The sequence below is a fragment of the Silurus meridionalis genome, chromosome 23 (genome assembly GCF_014805685.1).
Source record: "Silurus meridionalis isolate SWU-2019-XX chromosome 23, ASM1480568v1, whole genome shotgun sequence".
Taxonomy (NCBI): Eukaryota; Metazoa; Chordata; class Actinopteri; order Siluriformes; family Siluridae; genus Silurus; species Silurus meridionalis.
Genome location: NC_060906.1, coordinates 13,725,702 through 13,743,036, shown reverse-complemented (window position 1 = coordinate 13,743,036; position 17,335 = coordinate 13,725,702). Strand labels below are relative to the sequence as shown.

At 36.9% G+C, this 17,335-nt stretch overlaps 2 protein-coding genes across 3 annotated transcripts in view; both read left to right on the top strand.

The window, feature by feature from the left end:
• syne2a (spectrin repeat containing, nuclear envelope 2a) overlaps positions 1–4,865 on the top strand; it is a 15,997-nt gene extending 11,132 nt beyond the window's left edge. For both annotated transcript variants that reach the window (XM_046836509.1, XM_046836507.1), the window contains 9 exons: positions 345–513; positions 1,285–1,381; positions 2,179–2,360; positions 2,628–2,789; positions 2,918–3,058; positions 3,753–3,854; positions 3,982–4,143; positions 4,222–4,380; positions 4,464–4,865. In XM_046836509.1, coding sequence (XP_046692465.1) covers positions 345–513; positions 1,285–1,381; positions 2,179–2,360; positions 2,628–2,789; positions 2,918–3,058; positions 3,753–3,854; positions 3,982–4,143; positions 4,222–4,380; positions 4,464–4,865 — 1,576 coding nt within the window. The remainder of the gene's footprint in view (positions 1–344; positions 514–1,284; positions 1,382–2,178; positions 2,361–2,627; positions 2,790–2,917; positions 3,059–3,752; positions 3,855–3,981; positions 4,144–4,221; positions 4,381–4,463) is intronic.
• On the top strand, positions 4,839–17,335 carry LOC124377151 (nesprin-2-like). The gene is made up of 16 exons (XM_046836510.1): positions 4,839–5,413; positions 5,939–6,073; positions 6,919–7,068; positions 8,394–8,575; positions 8,733–8,802; positions 9,335–9,444; positions 10,152–10,278; positions 10,889–11,025; positions 11,709–11,862; positions 12,246–12,847; positions 13,054–13,209; positions 13,315–13,465; positions 15,927–16,085; positions 16,206–16,372; positions 16,948–17,049; positions 17,289–17,335. The coding sequence occupies exons 1-15, from the start codon at positions 5,300–5,302 to the stop codon at positions 16,955–16,957; spliced, it is 2,424 nt and encodes an 807-aa protein (XP_046692466.1). The 5' UTR covers positions 4,839–5,299; the 3' UTR covers positions 16,958–17,049; positions 17,289–17,335.

Below are 17,335 nucleotides of genomic sequence, written 5' to 3'. Positions count from 1 at the left end.
TTTTTTTTTGGCTTAAGAGTGCCATATTTTTATACATGCATTTGATTATAAGGAAGAATATCTTTTGGGGAAATTATATAAGTAAAAGTAATCCACAAGAAAGCGTATTCTAAGTATAAGATGTTAAGTATTTACTTTTATATAAATAAGAACCAAAAGTATTCAATATTTACATTTGGAGTATTATTTTTTTTCTTATTTATTTTTATTATGTCGTGAAGTAAAAGTTCAATGTGGCAGAAACAGGAATCTTCCCAGAACTATAATAACAATAATAATAATAACTTAATTCACAACTAACTTAAATCTTTAGTAATATACCAATATATCTATGATTCCTGCAGTTTCACCCATGCCAGAGTGACAGCAAAGTACCATGGCATCAAGTTGGAGTATTGGGAGCACTGGCACCATGTCTGTGAACTTTTAAGCCGTCTTAAAAGAAAGCTGAATGCCTGGAGAGGACCGTATGGCTCTGAGGAATGTGTACTCTACATGCTGCAGGACTGGGATGTAAGTCATGTCACATTGCTGAATATACAGTACCTTTGACTTCGCCATGGCTGCTCATTAGGGATAAATGCACACCATTCACCTTAACTGTTAAATTCTGTAAAGCTGCTTTGAGACAATGTCTGTTGTGAAAAGCGCTATAGAAATAAACGTGAGTTGACTTGACTTTGACACAATTAAGGAAATCCAACATCATAAAGTGACTTAATAAGACTAGAGTCAACACCTGCCCCAGAACACCAGTTTCAGCTTCAGTGCACTTTGGCATACAGTATATTGTCCAAGCGCATTCGCTGGATTTCGCATTTTCTGGAGCACTAAAAAACTGGTGAATAAAACATCCACAGAATATAATCATTTTTTACTGTGCCCTCATGCCCTGAAGAGGGGGATATTATTATCCTTGAAGAGACCACATGGTTCCAGATTTTTTAGCTTCCTGTATTTTTTCAAATACAAGCATCAGTCTGAGTCTGAACTGATTTACAGTGTTCAAGAGAATAATTGGACTAAAACATACCAAAAATCCCTCACAGCTTAAGAGCTACAGTTTTTTTTTGTCACTCATATGTTTTGTATTCTTTGTTTCAAAAAAACTGGACAGCAGTAACAAAGAGAGGGACGGAGAGAGAATCAAACCAGACTATATGATATATAATAAACTGACTAAATTATAGAAACAGATTATGCACTGTAAACTACAGTTAAGCCAACCCTTGCTATATGAATTTTGTTATGACCTAAAATGTTTATACCTGTATATTGCATTAGGACACCATAGAGAAGCAAGGCCTGGGGTCCATATTAAAAGCAGCACTCCACAAGCTGAAAGAGACTGCCAGTACTTACACCAGCAAGGCAACCCTGTGTAAGTAAATCCACTGCAGATGAACTACACTTAAGTCATTTTGGAAACAATCAGCACAAACACATTTATGTATTATACACTTTACACTATGTAATGTATTTGTGGAATTTGTCTGATTACAGCAGATGAGACAGCTATACTGTAATTATTATTACTATTATTACTATTATTAAACTGTTCTTTTATTGAATTTTTAAATGCTGTAGCAATGTTTGTGAATTTTTTGCACATTCTTTTTGACTGAGGCATTTTTTCAAGAGCATATATTAGTTTAAAAAATAATAATAAGTGTAATATTTATTTTACATAAACAATTTAAAGCTTGATTGTATGCTTAGAATTGTTAATGTGCTATTCCTTTATCAGTACAAGGACATGTTTTAAATTATTGCCAATCGTACTTGCTAAAAATGTAAAGATATGGTAGATTAAAATAGCCTACAGACTATTTCTTCAACCAATATATTCCACCGGTTTTCAATAATCCAATGAATTGTATAAAAAAATTTGTGTTTTCATTTTTTGGATAACATTTTCATAAGTGGTTTAATTTCTAATAATTACAAATACCTAACGTGTGTAAAGCTAATTAAAAACAGGATACAAAATAACTTTACATTTAAATGCAAAATATAATAGTTGTACATCATTGCTGCACACATCTTGTTCTTTTTAAGGTTTGAAGAAATATTTCATGATTCTTTTAATGATATTTGTGTTGCTTTTCAATGATTTCCCTATCATTATAGACAATATGTTTTATTTGTAAAATTCACAATGTTTTCTCATCCCTGCAGCAGAGGACTCTGGGACAGTAAACAGACAGGTGAAGGAGGCTGAGAGTGAAGCAGCAATCTGCACAGAAGAAGCAGACACTTTAAGGGGCACTATGGACCGTGTGCTGGTGTCGTGGGAGTCATACAAACACTGCTTACACTCTCTACAAGTTTTCTTGGGACAGTCACAGTCAGGGAACAAGGTACTGAATTAACCAAAGCACAGAGCAGAGAAAAGCACTATCTATCTATCTATCTATCTATCTATCTATCTATCTATCTATCTATCTATCTATCTATCTATCTATCTATCTATCTATCTATCTATCTATCTATCTATCTATCTATCTATCTATCCATCTATCCATCTATCCATCTATCATCATAGTAGAATTAATTGGATTTAGAGCATTAAATAATGTTATTAAACTTGAAAACTGCTTGTGTAATGCTTGTGTGTTGGGCACCAGGTCACTGATAGGCTGTCAGAATGGAGCACTCTGCAGGCACAGATGAATGAAACAGGAAACTTTTTGATTGAGGTTACTGACAGCGCCACCAGCTCCTCTCTAGCAAGTGAACTTGGTAAACTCAACAGAAAATGGGCAGACTTCATCAAGCAGACCAAGTTTGTGAGTAGACAAGAATTGATCTGGGTATTGCTAATTGCAGATTTTTATTGTGTCATGAATGTTTGATAGTATCTGGTGTGGTATGTTTAGTGTAAGTTAAGCCTTTGTTCTTGATTTGTTGTGGTCAGGCGGTGCCGTCGCAGCAGGTTAGCAGCAAAGCTCCATGTGCTCAGACTGTGCAACGCCTGGTGCAGGAAGCAGGCTGGACACTAAGAGAGGCATTAGAGGTGTCTACTGAAGCACTGCATTCATACAGAAAAAGACTGCGGGTACATCAGACGTTCTTTTCTTACCACACACATCATAAATTGAAACACATTTCAAATACATTGAAGAAGAAGAAGAAAAAAAAGCATTTGCTAAGTTTCTTGAATTATAAAATGTGTCATAATGGCATGATTTAGTTCCGACAGTGGGTTGTGCTGCATTGCAGATAAATACCACAGCTCAGAGTAATAATACACGTTCAGACAGAACTCAGTGTCCCAAACCACACAATGCACATTATGTAGTATTTTTAAATAGTAACAACACCAGTGGTGTACTTATGTATTTAGTACAGTAGTATTTGTTTAGGATATGGCCCCAAAACTACATACACTACAGATATAATTAACTGTTGCTATTTCCTCAGTATCACAGAATTATAAGAGTAGAAATGTCAGTGTAATAGTTTCTGAATAGAAGGTCAAATGCAAAGCCTCTTGTTTGCTGTGTTGTAATGTGTGTGCCACTGTCTTACACAAGTCTAACTGTATGCTACAGTATAGGTATGAGTCTATCTGCATCAGAGGCTTTTCTGTGCATTCACAGCATCACTAAACACAAGCTAGTCCACATACGCTATGACTAAGTTACTAGTCATAATTACAGAAAATATATTGGTTATAGTAACAATGTGCATAACTTGTTTTATTTTTCTTTTCATATTGTGTATTTGTCGTTTTCCAAAATTACTTTTAGGCCATGGTAAAGAAAACTTCAGATGTAGACCTGGACCTATTATTTCCATCTCCAGGATTTAGCAAAGAGATGCTAAAGAAGCTGGAGCACACACTTCCAGAGGTGATAACAGCTGCTTTCGAAAGACTTCCTTACACTATCAGATACTCTCTTAAGGTCAACTTATGATTTAATTGAGAAGCATCTGGCATCTAAATGTGTGTGTGTGTGTGTGTGTGTGTCTGTGCAGATGAGGCAGGCTCTGTCCGAGGCAGAGCAGGCATGTGAGGAGCTGCAGAGGACAGCATCTCAGCTGGAGGGTAAGCTTGCTGAATTGGGTCTTTGGAGCACTGAGGCCATGGACGTTTGCCAACAAGTTACGAGCCAACCTGCATCTCACCCTAAAGCCAAAGTGAGCTACAAAAGAACATTTTAGTGTCAGTCATGCACATGTTTAAGATTAGATGATTGATTGTGATGTGGTTCATAGTTGCTGATTAGCAGAGGGATGCAGCTGGAGTCACAGATGATGATGGAAGGACAGCATCTGCAAGCTGTCCTGGAAAAACTGCAAAAGAACTCCTCCCTGCCCTTTTTCAGTGTGCGTGCCCTACAGGGCAGAGTGACACACACAGCCAAAAACGCAAAGGTAACCACATAATATAGCTGTCAATACAAATAGATCTCATTTCTGAAACTGGTGCCGATTATTATGCTTGTCCGTTCTATTAGGAGATAATTGAGATGCTTACTTCTGGAAGCATGAAACGTGAGGGAGAGGCTCAAGCTGATCAACCACCTCCAAAAGTTATTGTCCATGCTTACAATGTACAACAGCCCCAAGCTGGAACCTTTCAGGAATTTGAAACGCTTTCCTCCAAATCTAAGAAGCCCTCTCAGAAGAGACTAACACAATCTCAGCACCAACAAAGCCCTGGCTATTCCCAGCAGACAGCCAAAACTGGCATTAAATCCCTAGTGCTTTCTCAGGCTGATCCTCAGTATAATCCACATGATCGGCCTAGTGTCCCAGAGAGAGCTGAAGACATAGATGTCATACAGAGCCAAGCTTTTCTGCCATTTCCCCAGGAAAGAAGATGCAAATGGAGCTCCAACCTGGGAAACAGGAAATAACCATACACCCAAGTCAAAGGAGGACTAGGACATCAACAAAAAAGCCTCAGCAGTTATCAGAGTCATCCGGCACCACTAGCATTCAGTCAGTTACTTTACACCAACAACATGCTGCATCTAAATCCAAGTGTCAAGCTGTGAGTTTTAACCCACCACAGCATCATGGGCTCCCACCCAAGGTTCATCGCCTTCCTCAGTCTGTGGAGACATCACATACACGTGTCAAGACAACACCCCAGGCTCAAATTCAGCTGCATGCACAAGACACACAGAGACACACCCAGCTTGGTATATCACCCCAAACTTCACAGCAAGCCCAGGCTTGGCCCACAGTTCTTAGCCCCAGTATACACAAGAAACAACAAGGCCAGGGTAATGCCCCAAATCCTCGCCATGTCCCTGGGCAGAACGAGGTGTTTTCCCGAGCTCAGGCTATGGCTAAGAGCAGGATGAACAAGGCCAAACAGCAATTACAGCAATATATAGAGGAGGTCATCACCATTTTCAGCAGCACAATCATATCTAAAGAGCAGGCCAGGAGGAAGCAGGTGAATATTTATTTTCATATTTATTTGGTTTATTTTTATGCTTTGTAATAAAATCACAATCAGAAAAACAAGCCTTTTTCCCATCTGACACTTTCGCTTTCTCCAACTGACGTTTTTTTCAAGCTTTGATGCAATGTCTACTTCTGGGCCATAAAATATAATTATAGATAATTATTACAGATCTAGAAACACTCTAAACATTACAAATTTTTCATTTTCAAGACGGAGCAGGTAAAAATTAAATGTGCAAATACCATCAACATATACAGTTTTGCCTGTGGGTTTGTTATAAAGGTTATTTTATACTGCACATGCAAATCTGTAAATGGCCAGCTAGGTTTTGCACTACCAGATATACTTGTTTTAGGGCACACTTGTTCATTTGCATATCTCTAAACCTCTACAAACTATACTTACCTATAAACCCCTTTTCCGAATATTTCACAGTGCAAATACATTGACATACATCAGAGCAGAAGTATCTTTTTTTTCTAATTGTGAATTGTGAATGTTTTTTTTTTCTAGGGTGCAGTACGAAGGCTTAATCCAGCCGTGTTAGATGAATTCCTCGGAGCTGTGGAAGGTGTAGGGGCCTTTTGTTCTGAAGTTCAGCTCGAAGACCTGGAAAAACTTTCTCTATCTGTTAGAGCGCAGTGGGAGGTACACACAATAAAAGACCTTACTTGACTGAGCATTCAGTATCAGCATGTTGCATCTGACTGACAATAATAAATTGCTTTCATTCAGTGATAAGATACATTTCTGCTTTGACATAGTATGGCCCTTTTTATTATTATTTATTATCGTTATACAAGTATTAAATGTGCATATTGAAGAATTACTCAAATTTGTGTGAAGGGCCTTTTATGTATTGTTACAAAATTTATAACGATCAATGATCAATACAGAGGTGTACCATAAAATATTGCCATTTTAAATTGATAAGAAAACAAACATTCTAACCAGTACAAAAGGGTGACATGCTAAACCTCATTAACAAACTAACTCTAAAATAGTCAATGGATTTTTTTGATACTTGATCAAGTTTTTGACCAGTGAATACTGTATTATTATACACCTAACTGTGGGATGTGGTGGCTCAATAGTTAAGGCTATGGGTGATTGCTTGGGAGGTTATGGGTTCAAATCCCTTAAGGGTTCAAGCCTCTTAAATCTAATTTTCTCTTTTGCATTCTCTTTCAATCTTTTTATGTCTTTGGATTAAACCATTGGTCAAATCTAACTGTAAAGTCTTTTTAAGCAAAACATGAAGGCTCCAGTGCAGACTGATGGTTAGATGAATAAAATATCTATAATAGATGCATAATATGGCAGCACTTAGACTTAAATTCATTCTCAGGTATACACAGAACCCAAAGACTAATTATGTATATCTCCCAGTGAGAATGAGAAAGAACTGATGTAACTATAGTTTGCTTCATGTTTATGTGTATAACTAAAAATAGCTGGTAAGTTTAAAAGTTTCTATATGTCTTACCACCTAGGATGTCCGTTCAGCAATAGAGTCCTTACTGCCAGAGTTGTGGCGAGAGGTTGAGCGAAGGCAGTCAATTAATGCCGCGCTTTTGAGGCATGACATAGACACTAACACAGAAATCCCTGCTTGTTATCCAGACCAAGTGTGCTGTGAACAGGTACCTCTAACACCACACTTCCTTGCGTAATCTGCATGACCCTACAAAGATTCACTCCCATCTTTTTGCACTTGCTTCTTGATGTAGAAGTAAGAGTATTGTATTCGGTGGGCTGACTGCATACATGGCAGATAATCCATGTGCTAATGTATATGTGCTTCTTTCACCTCATTATAATCTAAATAATATCATCAGAATGATTCTTATTTGGTTGATTTTATGCTGCATAAACACTGAAGACATTCTTCTAATCAGTTAATAGATAAATCAAACGTATAAATATAAGTATATAAGGAATGTTTTAAATACAAATGTTTACATAATTTTTTTAAATAAAGAAGGCTTAACAGTTATACCAATGAAAACACTACTGGAAAAAAAACTATGTATGTATTTAAAAGAAAAACAAGTATTTATGGAATACCATAAAGAGCTTATCAAATTGATATGATTCCCAGAGATGCCTGATGTGTTTAATCATGCAGTAATAAAAAGATGATCTGCAGTTATGATTCATAGCTGTTGTGCATGTTAGGGCAGCCTGAAGGGTGTAACTGTAAGGCGTCGCTTCTTCGCACTAGTAAATGATTGAGCTTTGCCTTTCTGCCTAAAATTCTTTTGCTTATACACTGCTTGTATCCGACTGCCTGAAATTAGAGCTTTAACTCGAACTGGGTTTTTTGACAGCACTCTGTATCACAGGCCACAAAATAAAAATGCATGGGATCGAGATTTTACTTTGTGGCCACAACTTTGTAATTCAAGTTGACAAGAAAATGAAGTGCAATTACATATAAAATAATTGGTGTGTGTGTTGTGCCCTTCAGCTGGAGAGCATGTCTATACAGGCTATATGGAAATCGACATGCTTGGTGAAAATTGAATTCCTTTAACTTAATGACCTGACAATTCAGTTAAATATGCTTTCTAATACAATAACACATTTGGACATGACTATTTACAATAATAGAACAAATGATAAAACAAAAATATAGAATAATAGAGAATTAAATTAGCGTTATATGGGTCCTAAAACAACTTTGTGCACTGTGCAATGGTTCAAATACATATGCAACTTTCACACACAAAAGCACGTAAATATACTGTATATAAAATTTAATTCAATCAATGCTGATTAATCGACTAATCAATTAAGTAGCACCTAGGTGGCAACGTAGCCTCTTAAATCCTCTATCTTCACTTGATTTTTGTAAATATGACAGTGTAATATGTGTTTTTCATCTTATATTCATAGACCAGATCATTTTATTATGTTCTGATACGTTGAACTATAAATGTATTTTGTGCTGCACCTCTGTCTTCAGGCATGCTCTTCAGTAGTGGAGCCCCAAGAGCGTCTAAATGCACTTTATGAGCTCAGTACTACTCTGAGTTCTCCAGCAAGCTCCTCTATGACCACCACCCAATTGACAGAGTGTGACAGCAAACTGGAGACTGTTTGCTACCATGTTAGTTCAAGCAGCAAAACAGAACAATGTCAGCACCGGTGAGGCTTAAAACTGTTTCACTTTTATACTAAGTTGTACTGAAATGATGTCCATTTTATAGGTGAAGTAATTTAACAGAGGACAAAGAAGCTCAGCAATCATCGGCTAAAGGCAACATACAAAATGAAAGTGTGTGTGTGTATGTGTTTTTATCAGCAGGGAGGAAGCCCTAAGTAAATCACCTGCACTGCCTGCTGACCAAACACTAAGCCAGGCTTATTCACAGGTACATGTGCATTAGCACTTGAGTATGTTTGTGTGTGTTTGTGTGTGTGTGTGTGTGTGTGTGTGTGTGTGTGTGTGTGTGTGTGTGTGTGTGTGAACAGTGAACATTTTGTCATTATTTGTCAGGCCTGATAATGTATTAATAGTCATATTCTTAATGTACTTAATGAGAAATTTGCATACACTACCCTTATATTGCTTTACATTACTATACTATACTAGCTTTTAATTGTTAGGATGATTGTTGTTAGCATTGTGATGGGTCTGATCATAGATCAGTTTGCTGTTAGAATATGTAGTGATACGCATGTACACAGTGTTAACACGCTGTGGATGTGTAAGTTACTCTCTGCATGCTTCCCAGTGTACAAGCACAATGTTGCATTTTTCTGATGAATGTGTACTCCTAATTTACTGAGGGTTCTCTTAGTTTTTTATGCTAAGAGACATGCCAAAGTTAATCTATTGTTTTTGGTAAGGAATCTTTCCATTCCAAAAGCCAGTGAACAGCCGAATCTCAACTACTCTTATAGGTCATTGTGCATACTAACAATATGGAGACCAAACAAACAGCAGAGAGGACCATCATCCATACTGTGGAAAAACAGGATGTGGGAGAGTCCTTACAGGAAGCTCACAGGAGGTTAGCCAATTTAGCATTATGTTTATATGCACCACATACTTAATAAACCACATGTTTGAAATCTATTGCATGTATGTATGTGTGTATGTAGTGTATGAAAGATCTAAATTAATTGTATTAATTTGCTAATTTACTAATTCCCACCTAATAGCCGGCTTTTCTATATCACTCAACAGCTACCAAATATGCACTTCCTCAGAGACAAGAACGGCAATTTTTTTATCTGCTGCTCCTGTTTCATTAAATATCAGCTGAACACAATTAGAGGAAAGCAGTTACTACCCCTTATCCATACATGTACTGATACCTATGATTGGCTAGTATAGTTGCAATCTACAATGCAGACAGAGAACTCAGAGAATTACACTATCTAGGACTTTAGAAATGCATTTGCTATTGACTGAGCTTGTGTGTGTGTGTGTGTGTGTGTGTGTGTGTGTGTGTGTGTGTGTGTGTATATATATATTACCTAACATGAATTCCCAGGAGGCCTTTACATTTCGTGCATAATGTAAATCTTCGTACATTAGGTTCACAGTAATTACTATACAATTCGTAGGAGTTACTGAATAATATTTTAAAAACTGTATAGCAACCTCAAACTTAAAGGAATTAAATAATGTTGATATCTAATTTAAAATAATTGTAATTAATTGTAACGTTGGTTTTATTGTTGTTTTTTATTTGATTTTATTTTTTTACATTAGTTACCTGGTTGCCCGCTCAGCATTTAAACAGAAGCTGCAGATGAACAGTGAGCAGCTAAGCGCAGCTTTTCATACAGACTCCAGTTTCTCACCTATCACCATTAACAAACACCTCCAAGATCTCCAGGTGAGCTTTAATATCTCCTGGACATTCCATTAAGCTTGGTTTCTTTCTTTGCTCTTTTTATGTATATTTACAAAACACTACTGTATGTGGATTAATAAAGCAAATAGAAGCAGCTGTATTTTTAATTGTATTGGGAATTGTGTATTTGGTCAGTGTTTGCAGTGATGGTTAAAATATATTTATATAGCTTTTAGGTTCAATTAAAAATTAAATGGTTTGAATCCAATGTCAGTTTATCTTCAGTTTATATAAGCTTATTATGTGCTAAAAATTATAACCTGTTGACTCAGAATTTACTTATTATTTGAAAAAGCACATGGGCAGTCGATAACCTTAACTTAATGTCAATAAACATTTCACAGTGTAACTAAATAATTATATTTAAGTGGTTCACTTTAGCAATAAAAGTTTGAGACTGAGGATCTTCTATAATTATGCATTTTATATATATATATATATATATATATATATATATATATATATATATATAAATGCTAATTTTCTGATCTTATTACAGTGCAAAAAATATATAAAATATGTTTTTGTGTATGATACTTAGACATTTGTGAAACATTTAGCTATTAACTATTAAGCTCTGTGATGTGTTTAGGTTCTGAGACAGCAGACAGAGGCTTTATGGTTTGAGTTCCAGAGCACTTTACTTATGGAGGATGACTACATAGTTGAAAGAGACAGATTAGAGCTCATTGAGCAGTGGAGGGGACAGCAGAACTGCATTCATGCCAGGTTTTACACACACATATACACACACACACACACACACACACACACACACACACACATTTATATATATATACAGTGGAACCCGCTTATCTCGACCTCGGTTATCTCGACAACCCTATTAAGTCGACGTTTTTGAAGTGGAACTGCCAAATTCTCGCTTTGTCTTAGCATTTTTTATCGGTTATGTCGATTCTTTTATGTCGCCGAACCCTGATATCTCGAACACAAGGGGGGAAAAATTTGCCATTTAACGTCAGTTATCTCGGTGCAGCCGCAGAAGAACTCGCGGAAGTGGCGGAAAAATCAAGGCTTACAGCTGCTACAGGTGTTGTATTGTATACTGGTGAATCTCTACTGTTAGTTAGTGCACATATGCCTTTTGTTGTTAAACGTTATGCGATGAACGGGAGGCGAAAGTAGAAGCGCGGCTCTGAACAGCACACGGGAGAACGTGGGATGAGCAAAAGCATAGAATGAACACCGGCAGGATCGGGGGTCGGGGTTTCTTCCCAAAGCGCAGTGCGCTTTGGGAAGAAAAGCGCAGCCGTTGAGAGAGTGCCGGTGGGAAGGCACGTACCGGGATACGCATGAGCGATAACAACGACCGCCGTGAACCAACATATACCAACAATAACAGACGGTGTGATCAAATCAACTGACTGCTTAAACTGTTCTTTATTATATAGAATGAGGGTACTCAAGGGTGCTTTGGAGTTGTTGGAGCCAACTGATATTCGTATCAAACAGATCTCTAATCAGCTGGACCAGATTGTTGGAAAAACTTTGGACATCACAGACTTTGCCCTTACTGATTTCACAAAAATATGTGGAGACACGAAGGTATTTTTTTTTATTGCAGATTTTATTTGAATCCAAGCCCTTTTACAAAAGAGGTAATATTAATAAGTGTAAAATATTTACAGGAAGTAAATTACGTAAGTTCTCACAACCTCTCACAAAGTTTCTGGTGACTTCTTAATGGTGTAACTATCGAGGATTTTAGCTTATTATCAACTGATCACAGTCCAGGATGCCATAGCTACCTGAGAGAGCATAAATGCACATTTAAAATAATAAAATCAACTTTATAAATAAGTAACTGCCATTAAATATTATGCCCTAACAAAATTTGCACCACCTTACTAATACTGTATATTCTTATATGCAATATTCTCTGATATACTGATCATATACTGAGCAACTTATTGATTTTATCTCATCAGCTGTTAGGGGAGCACATTCAAAGTGAACTGAAGCTCCTTTCTGAGACAGAGAGTAAGCTGGCCATCTCTGCAGGTTTGACTGAGTCTGAGCTTCAAACCCAACTGTCGCTACAGCAGATCATCCAGAACTGTACACAGAGCTTGCAGCTGCTGAACCATCGACTGGCTGGAGCACAGTCAGTGCATGGTGCCCTGGAACACTTCCTGAGTAGTTTACACCAGTTAAATGACATGGTTTCCACAAACGACAGCACATATTCATTAACAGCAGCATCAGACTTTACTTCTAGACTGACTTCCATTAAGGAGAAGCTTCAGCAGGCTACACAACAAGCTACACGGATTGATTGTATGCTGAAGGACGCTAAGATGAGTGTTACTTTAGACAAGAAACCAGGCGGTTGTCAGGATTTGGTGGCCAAGTGTGCAGCAAGGATCAAGACTCTGGAAATGAAAGGAGTACAAAGCAGCAAAGAAGAGGAGAAGAGAGAGCGGATGCTGAGGAAGAAAAGGAAAGCCTTGCAGGTCACACTGAATGAGGTGCAGGGATCAGTGGAAAGACAGAGCTTGAAAGAGCTCAGTCTTCCTGCCCTGCAACACAGGTTAGGACGATTAGAGCTTATTGTAGCATTTTACAGCATTACACAAGCAAGTTGTTTAGACAGAAACCTTGCTCGAACAGCTGTTAGTTTGAAAATACAAATATTTAAAAGGCAACTATTGTAGATCTGATGTTGATGCATTGCCACCTACCTCAATTTTTCACTGCTTCATTCAATACGCTCCTCTATCTATATTATTCTTCCAGAATGCGATGTTTGACAGACATGGAGAATAAACTAGCTGCTGTGCACTCAGACATCCAGAGTCTGTGGGACCCATTTGCTCAAACAAACACTTTAAAGGAAGGCCTCAGAGAGCTCGAGGTCCAGTGGGAGGAGATCCACAAAACACTGAAAGAAAGGTAAGAGAAGTGTGGTGGAAAACCATCTAGTGGTTAAAACAGTATTTAAACAGTAAATATAAAACCTATTTTGTAAATAATCAATGTTTCTGTTTGGATTTGAAGTCAAGAGGAATGTCTTTCCCTGATTGAGCTGCTGAAGAGGTTTCAGAGATGCCGTGCCCATCTTAACAACACCCTGCAGATTAGCGAACGGACTATAAGTGAGAAGGCTTCCTACATGGGCAAAGACAGTCTGCAGCTTCTTATCACCAAGGTATGAATCTTGAGTTTATAAATCTGCTGAAAATTCCCGTGTAAGGACAGTAGATGGCAGCATTAGTAACATCACACCAAACCTTACACAAACTATTAGTGTGTTGAGACAATGTTCCTTAGTCTATGGAAACTTGCTAGATGTCAGTGTGAATCCTGAAAAATAGTAAAAAAAATATTTTTTTTTCATGAAGATTGAGAATTTCTGTCATATATAATAATATATAATAATATAATAATTATAATAATAATAATAATAATAATAATACATTTTATTAAAGGTGCCTTTCAAAACACTCAGGGACACCGTACAGTGAAATCATAAAATCAAACAATGACAAACAGCTATTTAACTGTTAAATCAATTAAAAAGTTAATCTGAACAGATGACTTTTAAGCCATGATCTAAAGTGTTCAGACAGTCACAATCTAATATTGATTGTGAAAGGGAATTCCAAAGATGAGGAGCAGCCCAGCTAAATGCCCTAAACTCTATAGTGACATAAGGTACAATGAGGAAAATAGATGAAGAAGATCTGAGAGTGTGCTTTGGGGTGTAGGTATGAAGCAAGTCAGAGATGTATGAAGTGCTTTGAAGCAGAATCTTATACTCTATCCGAAGTTTGACAGGAAGCCAGTGTAGATGATAAAGAACAGGAGAGAAATGCACGATAGAAGAGGTTCTAGTAATTATATGGGCAGCTGAGTTTTGGACGAATTGAAGTATACGAAGAAGTTTGTGAGGTAACCCAAACATAAGAGAGTTACAGAAATCAGTGTGTAAGCCAACTAGAGCATGTACAAGAATAGCTGTGAAATCGGTTGTGAGTAACAAACGAATGCGGCTGATGTTCAGAAGATGGAAGAACGCAGACCGCATAATATTGTTCACATGCATTTCAAAAGACTGTCTATCAAAGACAACACCCAAACTCTTAACCTGAGGAAATTAGATTATAAACTATTGATTTTTGGCAAATTGGATTTGGAACACCAGCAGGAGCATAATCTGAAATGTTTAAGTCGAGCAAATTGAGAGCGGCCAGAGAGATAGGATCTGAACTAGGTAAGAGGGACACCAGTAATACCTAAAGAGCGTAATCCATCTAAAAGAACCTAATGGGAAGTTGTATTAAAGGCTGAATTTAGATCGAGTAAGATAAGTATAGGTAAGAGTCCAGAATCAGCTGCCATTAGCAGATCGTTAACAACTTTTATTATGCCAGTCTTTATACTACGCAAACCGGTTTGGAATTTTCCAAACAGGTTATTTTTTTTAAAGATGGGAATGAACCTGAGAAGCAGCAACCTTTTCCAAAATATTTGAGAAAAGGGTCAATTGGAAATTGGGCAAAAATTGGCAAAATTATTAGTATCAGTGCCCAATTTGTTAAGTCTTGGAGTTAATACAGCAACCTTAAAAGATGAAGGAACCACACCAGAGGGGAGGGAAGAGTGTATGATATCAGTTACTATACCAGATTGTGAAGATATGCAGGCTTTAACCAAGTAAGAGGGGAGAGGATCTCTTAGATTGGCGAAGCAGACCCGATATCTCATTTAAATTTCATTTGAAATTTGAAAACTTTAAAATAAATACAGAAGAGAATCATGGGAAGGCAGATACAACAGATCACATGCTATATTATTTTGTGGAGTCAGTTGTAGATAAATATTGGCAATTTTATTATAAAAGAAGGTCATGAATTTATTGCATAAATCAGTAGAATATAGATGAGATGAAAGGGTATCAGAAGGCTGTAGGGTATTATTTATTATTTTACAAAGATCTTCTGTTCTCTGCATCTGACCCAATTATAGTAGAGTAATAGTCAGATTTAGCAGGTAATAGAGCATGTGATCTGCATACATATCTTTATGAACAGTAAGTGATATCTTTATGAACAGGAATATCTTTATGAACAGGAAGTTTTTAAAAGGGAGCAAGTGTATCAAGCACACTGTGTAGTCCGTCGTTATATTGAGACACCAAATCATCCATAGTAGAAAAGACATCTCTCCTAAAGAAAAAGTTAAGTCCATCAGAAAGATGGATCAATGTTCATAATATTTACCGAAATGAAATGGAACGACCCGTGTTATTTTTTGCAACCATTAAGTTAACACTGAAAGATATTAGCTTATGAGCTGATATGGGCAGGTCCAGAGCAAGACAGTTGGAAGAAGTTTCACCAGAGCAGCAAACAAGGTCAAGAATATGACCTTAACAATTAGTTGGAAAATCAACAAATTGTTGTATTCCATAACTATCAAAGCACAGTATAAAATCCTTGGTCAGAGTATTGTTGACATTATCTATGTGTATATTAAAGCCACTCACAGCTGAAAACCTAGCCAAAAGGGGAAAACTGTTGTGAAAGTTAATTGTCGATGAGTAAAAGTGATGTTATTTTGTTCTGAGGTCTTTATTTCCTTCTGACCCATTGTTCATGTTTCTGCAGGTAAACAACATTAAATCAGACCTAAGTTCACTTGGAGACGGTGTGGAGGAGTTTAGAGCTGTGTGCAGGCAGCTGCACACTCAGATGCGAAATATTCCAGACTGTCCAGAGGCTCCATTCGAGAGTGAGGCGGATGCACTCATGGATCGGTGGCTAGATGTATGATTCTCTAGTTTTACATTAGAATTAATTCCACTGTTAGAAATTGTACTGCTATTTGCAATGATTTATAATATTAAAAGTGGGTGAGAATGTTTTTGTCTTTATCATACTCCTCAGGTGTGTGAAAGGACAGAATGCCATATTGAGAATCTGCAAATCGGGTTATCGCTCTGGGATAAGCTTCTTTTCTTGGCCAAGGAGGTAGAAACTTGGACCAACATCAAACTGCGGTCATTTGCTCAATCAAACCCTTTTCGGACAGAGCAAGAGGTTTTGCTATGCAGGTACATTTTTCAAATATTAGTGATGAACAAGTAGAAAATGCCAATAAGGTTAAATATCTCAACAGATTTAGTCTTCTAAACCAAAGATTTTTACTCATTTATATAAATCCTCTAAAATACAGTTTCAAATTTGTCACATTGTTTAAAATAGAAATATTATTCATTCACATGAGAAATTGGTTTCCCTATCACAAAGGATCCAGTGAATGTTGAAAAACCATTGCTAACAGCTAATAAAAGTTATTGCTAATCTTTCAAATGTTAGCTTTCATTATAATACAGGCTACATAAATGCTAACAGCTAGCTCTCACAATGCAAATTCCTGCTCAATTCATATCAAGTGTACATTCGTTAGCAACAGATCACTCTTTTTATATTGTCTCATCTCTTAAGTCTTCGTCTTTAATACTTTGCAATCACTTGGACATTTACCCCCTTTTGCAAATAATAATAATGTGTATATATATTTAAATATATATATGTGTGTGTGTGTGTGTGTGTGTGTGTGTGTGTGTGTGTGTGTGTGTGTGTGTGTGGCCTTTCAAATTCTGAGTCTTTGTCATTGCTCCAACAGGAGGATCTAAGGTCACAGGAGGAAAATTTAGAACATTTTCATCGCAGGTCTGCTGAGATCAAGGATATTCTTCAAAGCAGTGAACCCCCCTTGGAGCTACAGGTAAATCTTTTTGTAGGTATATATGCATGCACAGATTTACTTATTTTCTTATATTATTATCTGTGCATAATGTAGCTAATAGGATCTATCTATCTATCTATCTATCTATCTATCTATCTATCTATCTATCTATCTATCTATCTATCTATCTATCTATCTATCTATCTATCTATCTATCTATCTATCTATCTATCTATCTATCTATCTATCTATATGGCCATATATACTGTTTTTCCTAGGTGACTGAGAGTCAGCTGAGGAAGAGAATGGACGAAGTGAAGGAGCT

What these genes read in the sequence shown, in the direction of transcription:
- LOC124377151 (XM_046836510.1), top strand. Translation starts at nt 5,300, where the DNA reads ATGGCTAAGAGCAGGATGAACAAGGCCAAACAGCAATTACAGCAATAT. An exon ending in AGCAGGCCAGGAGGAAGCAG is followed by an intron (nt 5,414 to 5,938) that starts GTGAATATTTAT and finishes TTTTTTTTCTAG; the next exon opens with GGTGCAGTACGAAGGCTTAA. An exon ending in CACAAAACACTGAAAGAAAG is followed by an intron (nt 13,210 to 13,314) that starts GTAAGAGAAGTG and finishes TTGGATTTGAAG; the next exon opens with TCAAGAGGAATGTCTTTCCC.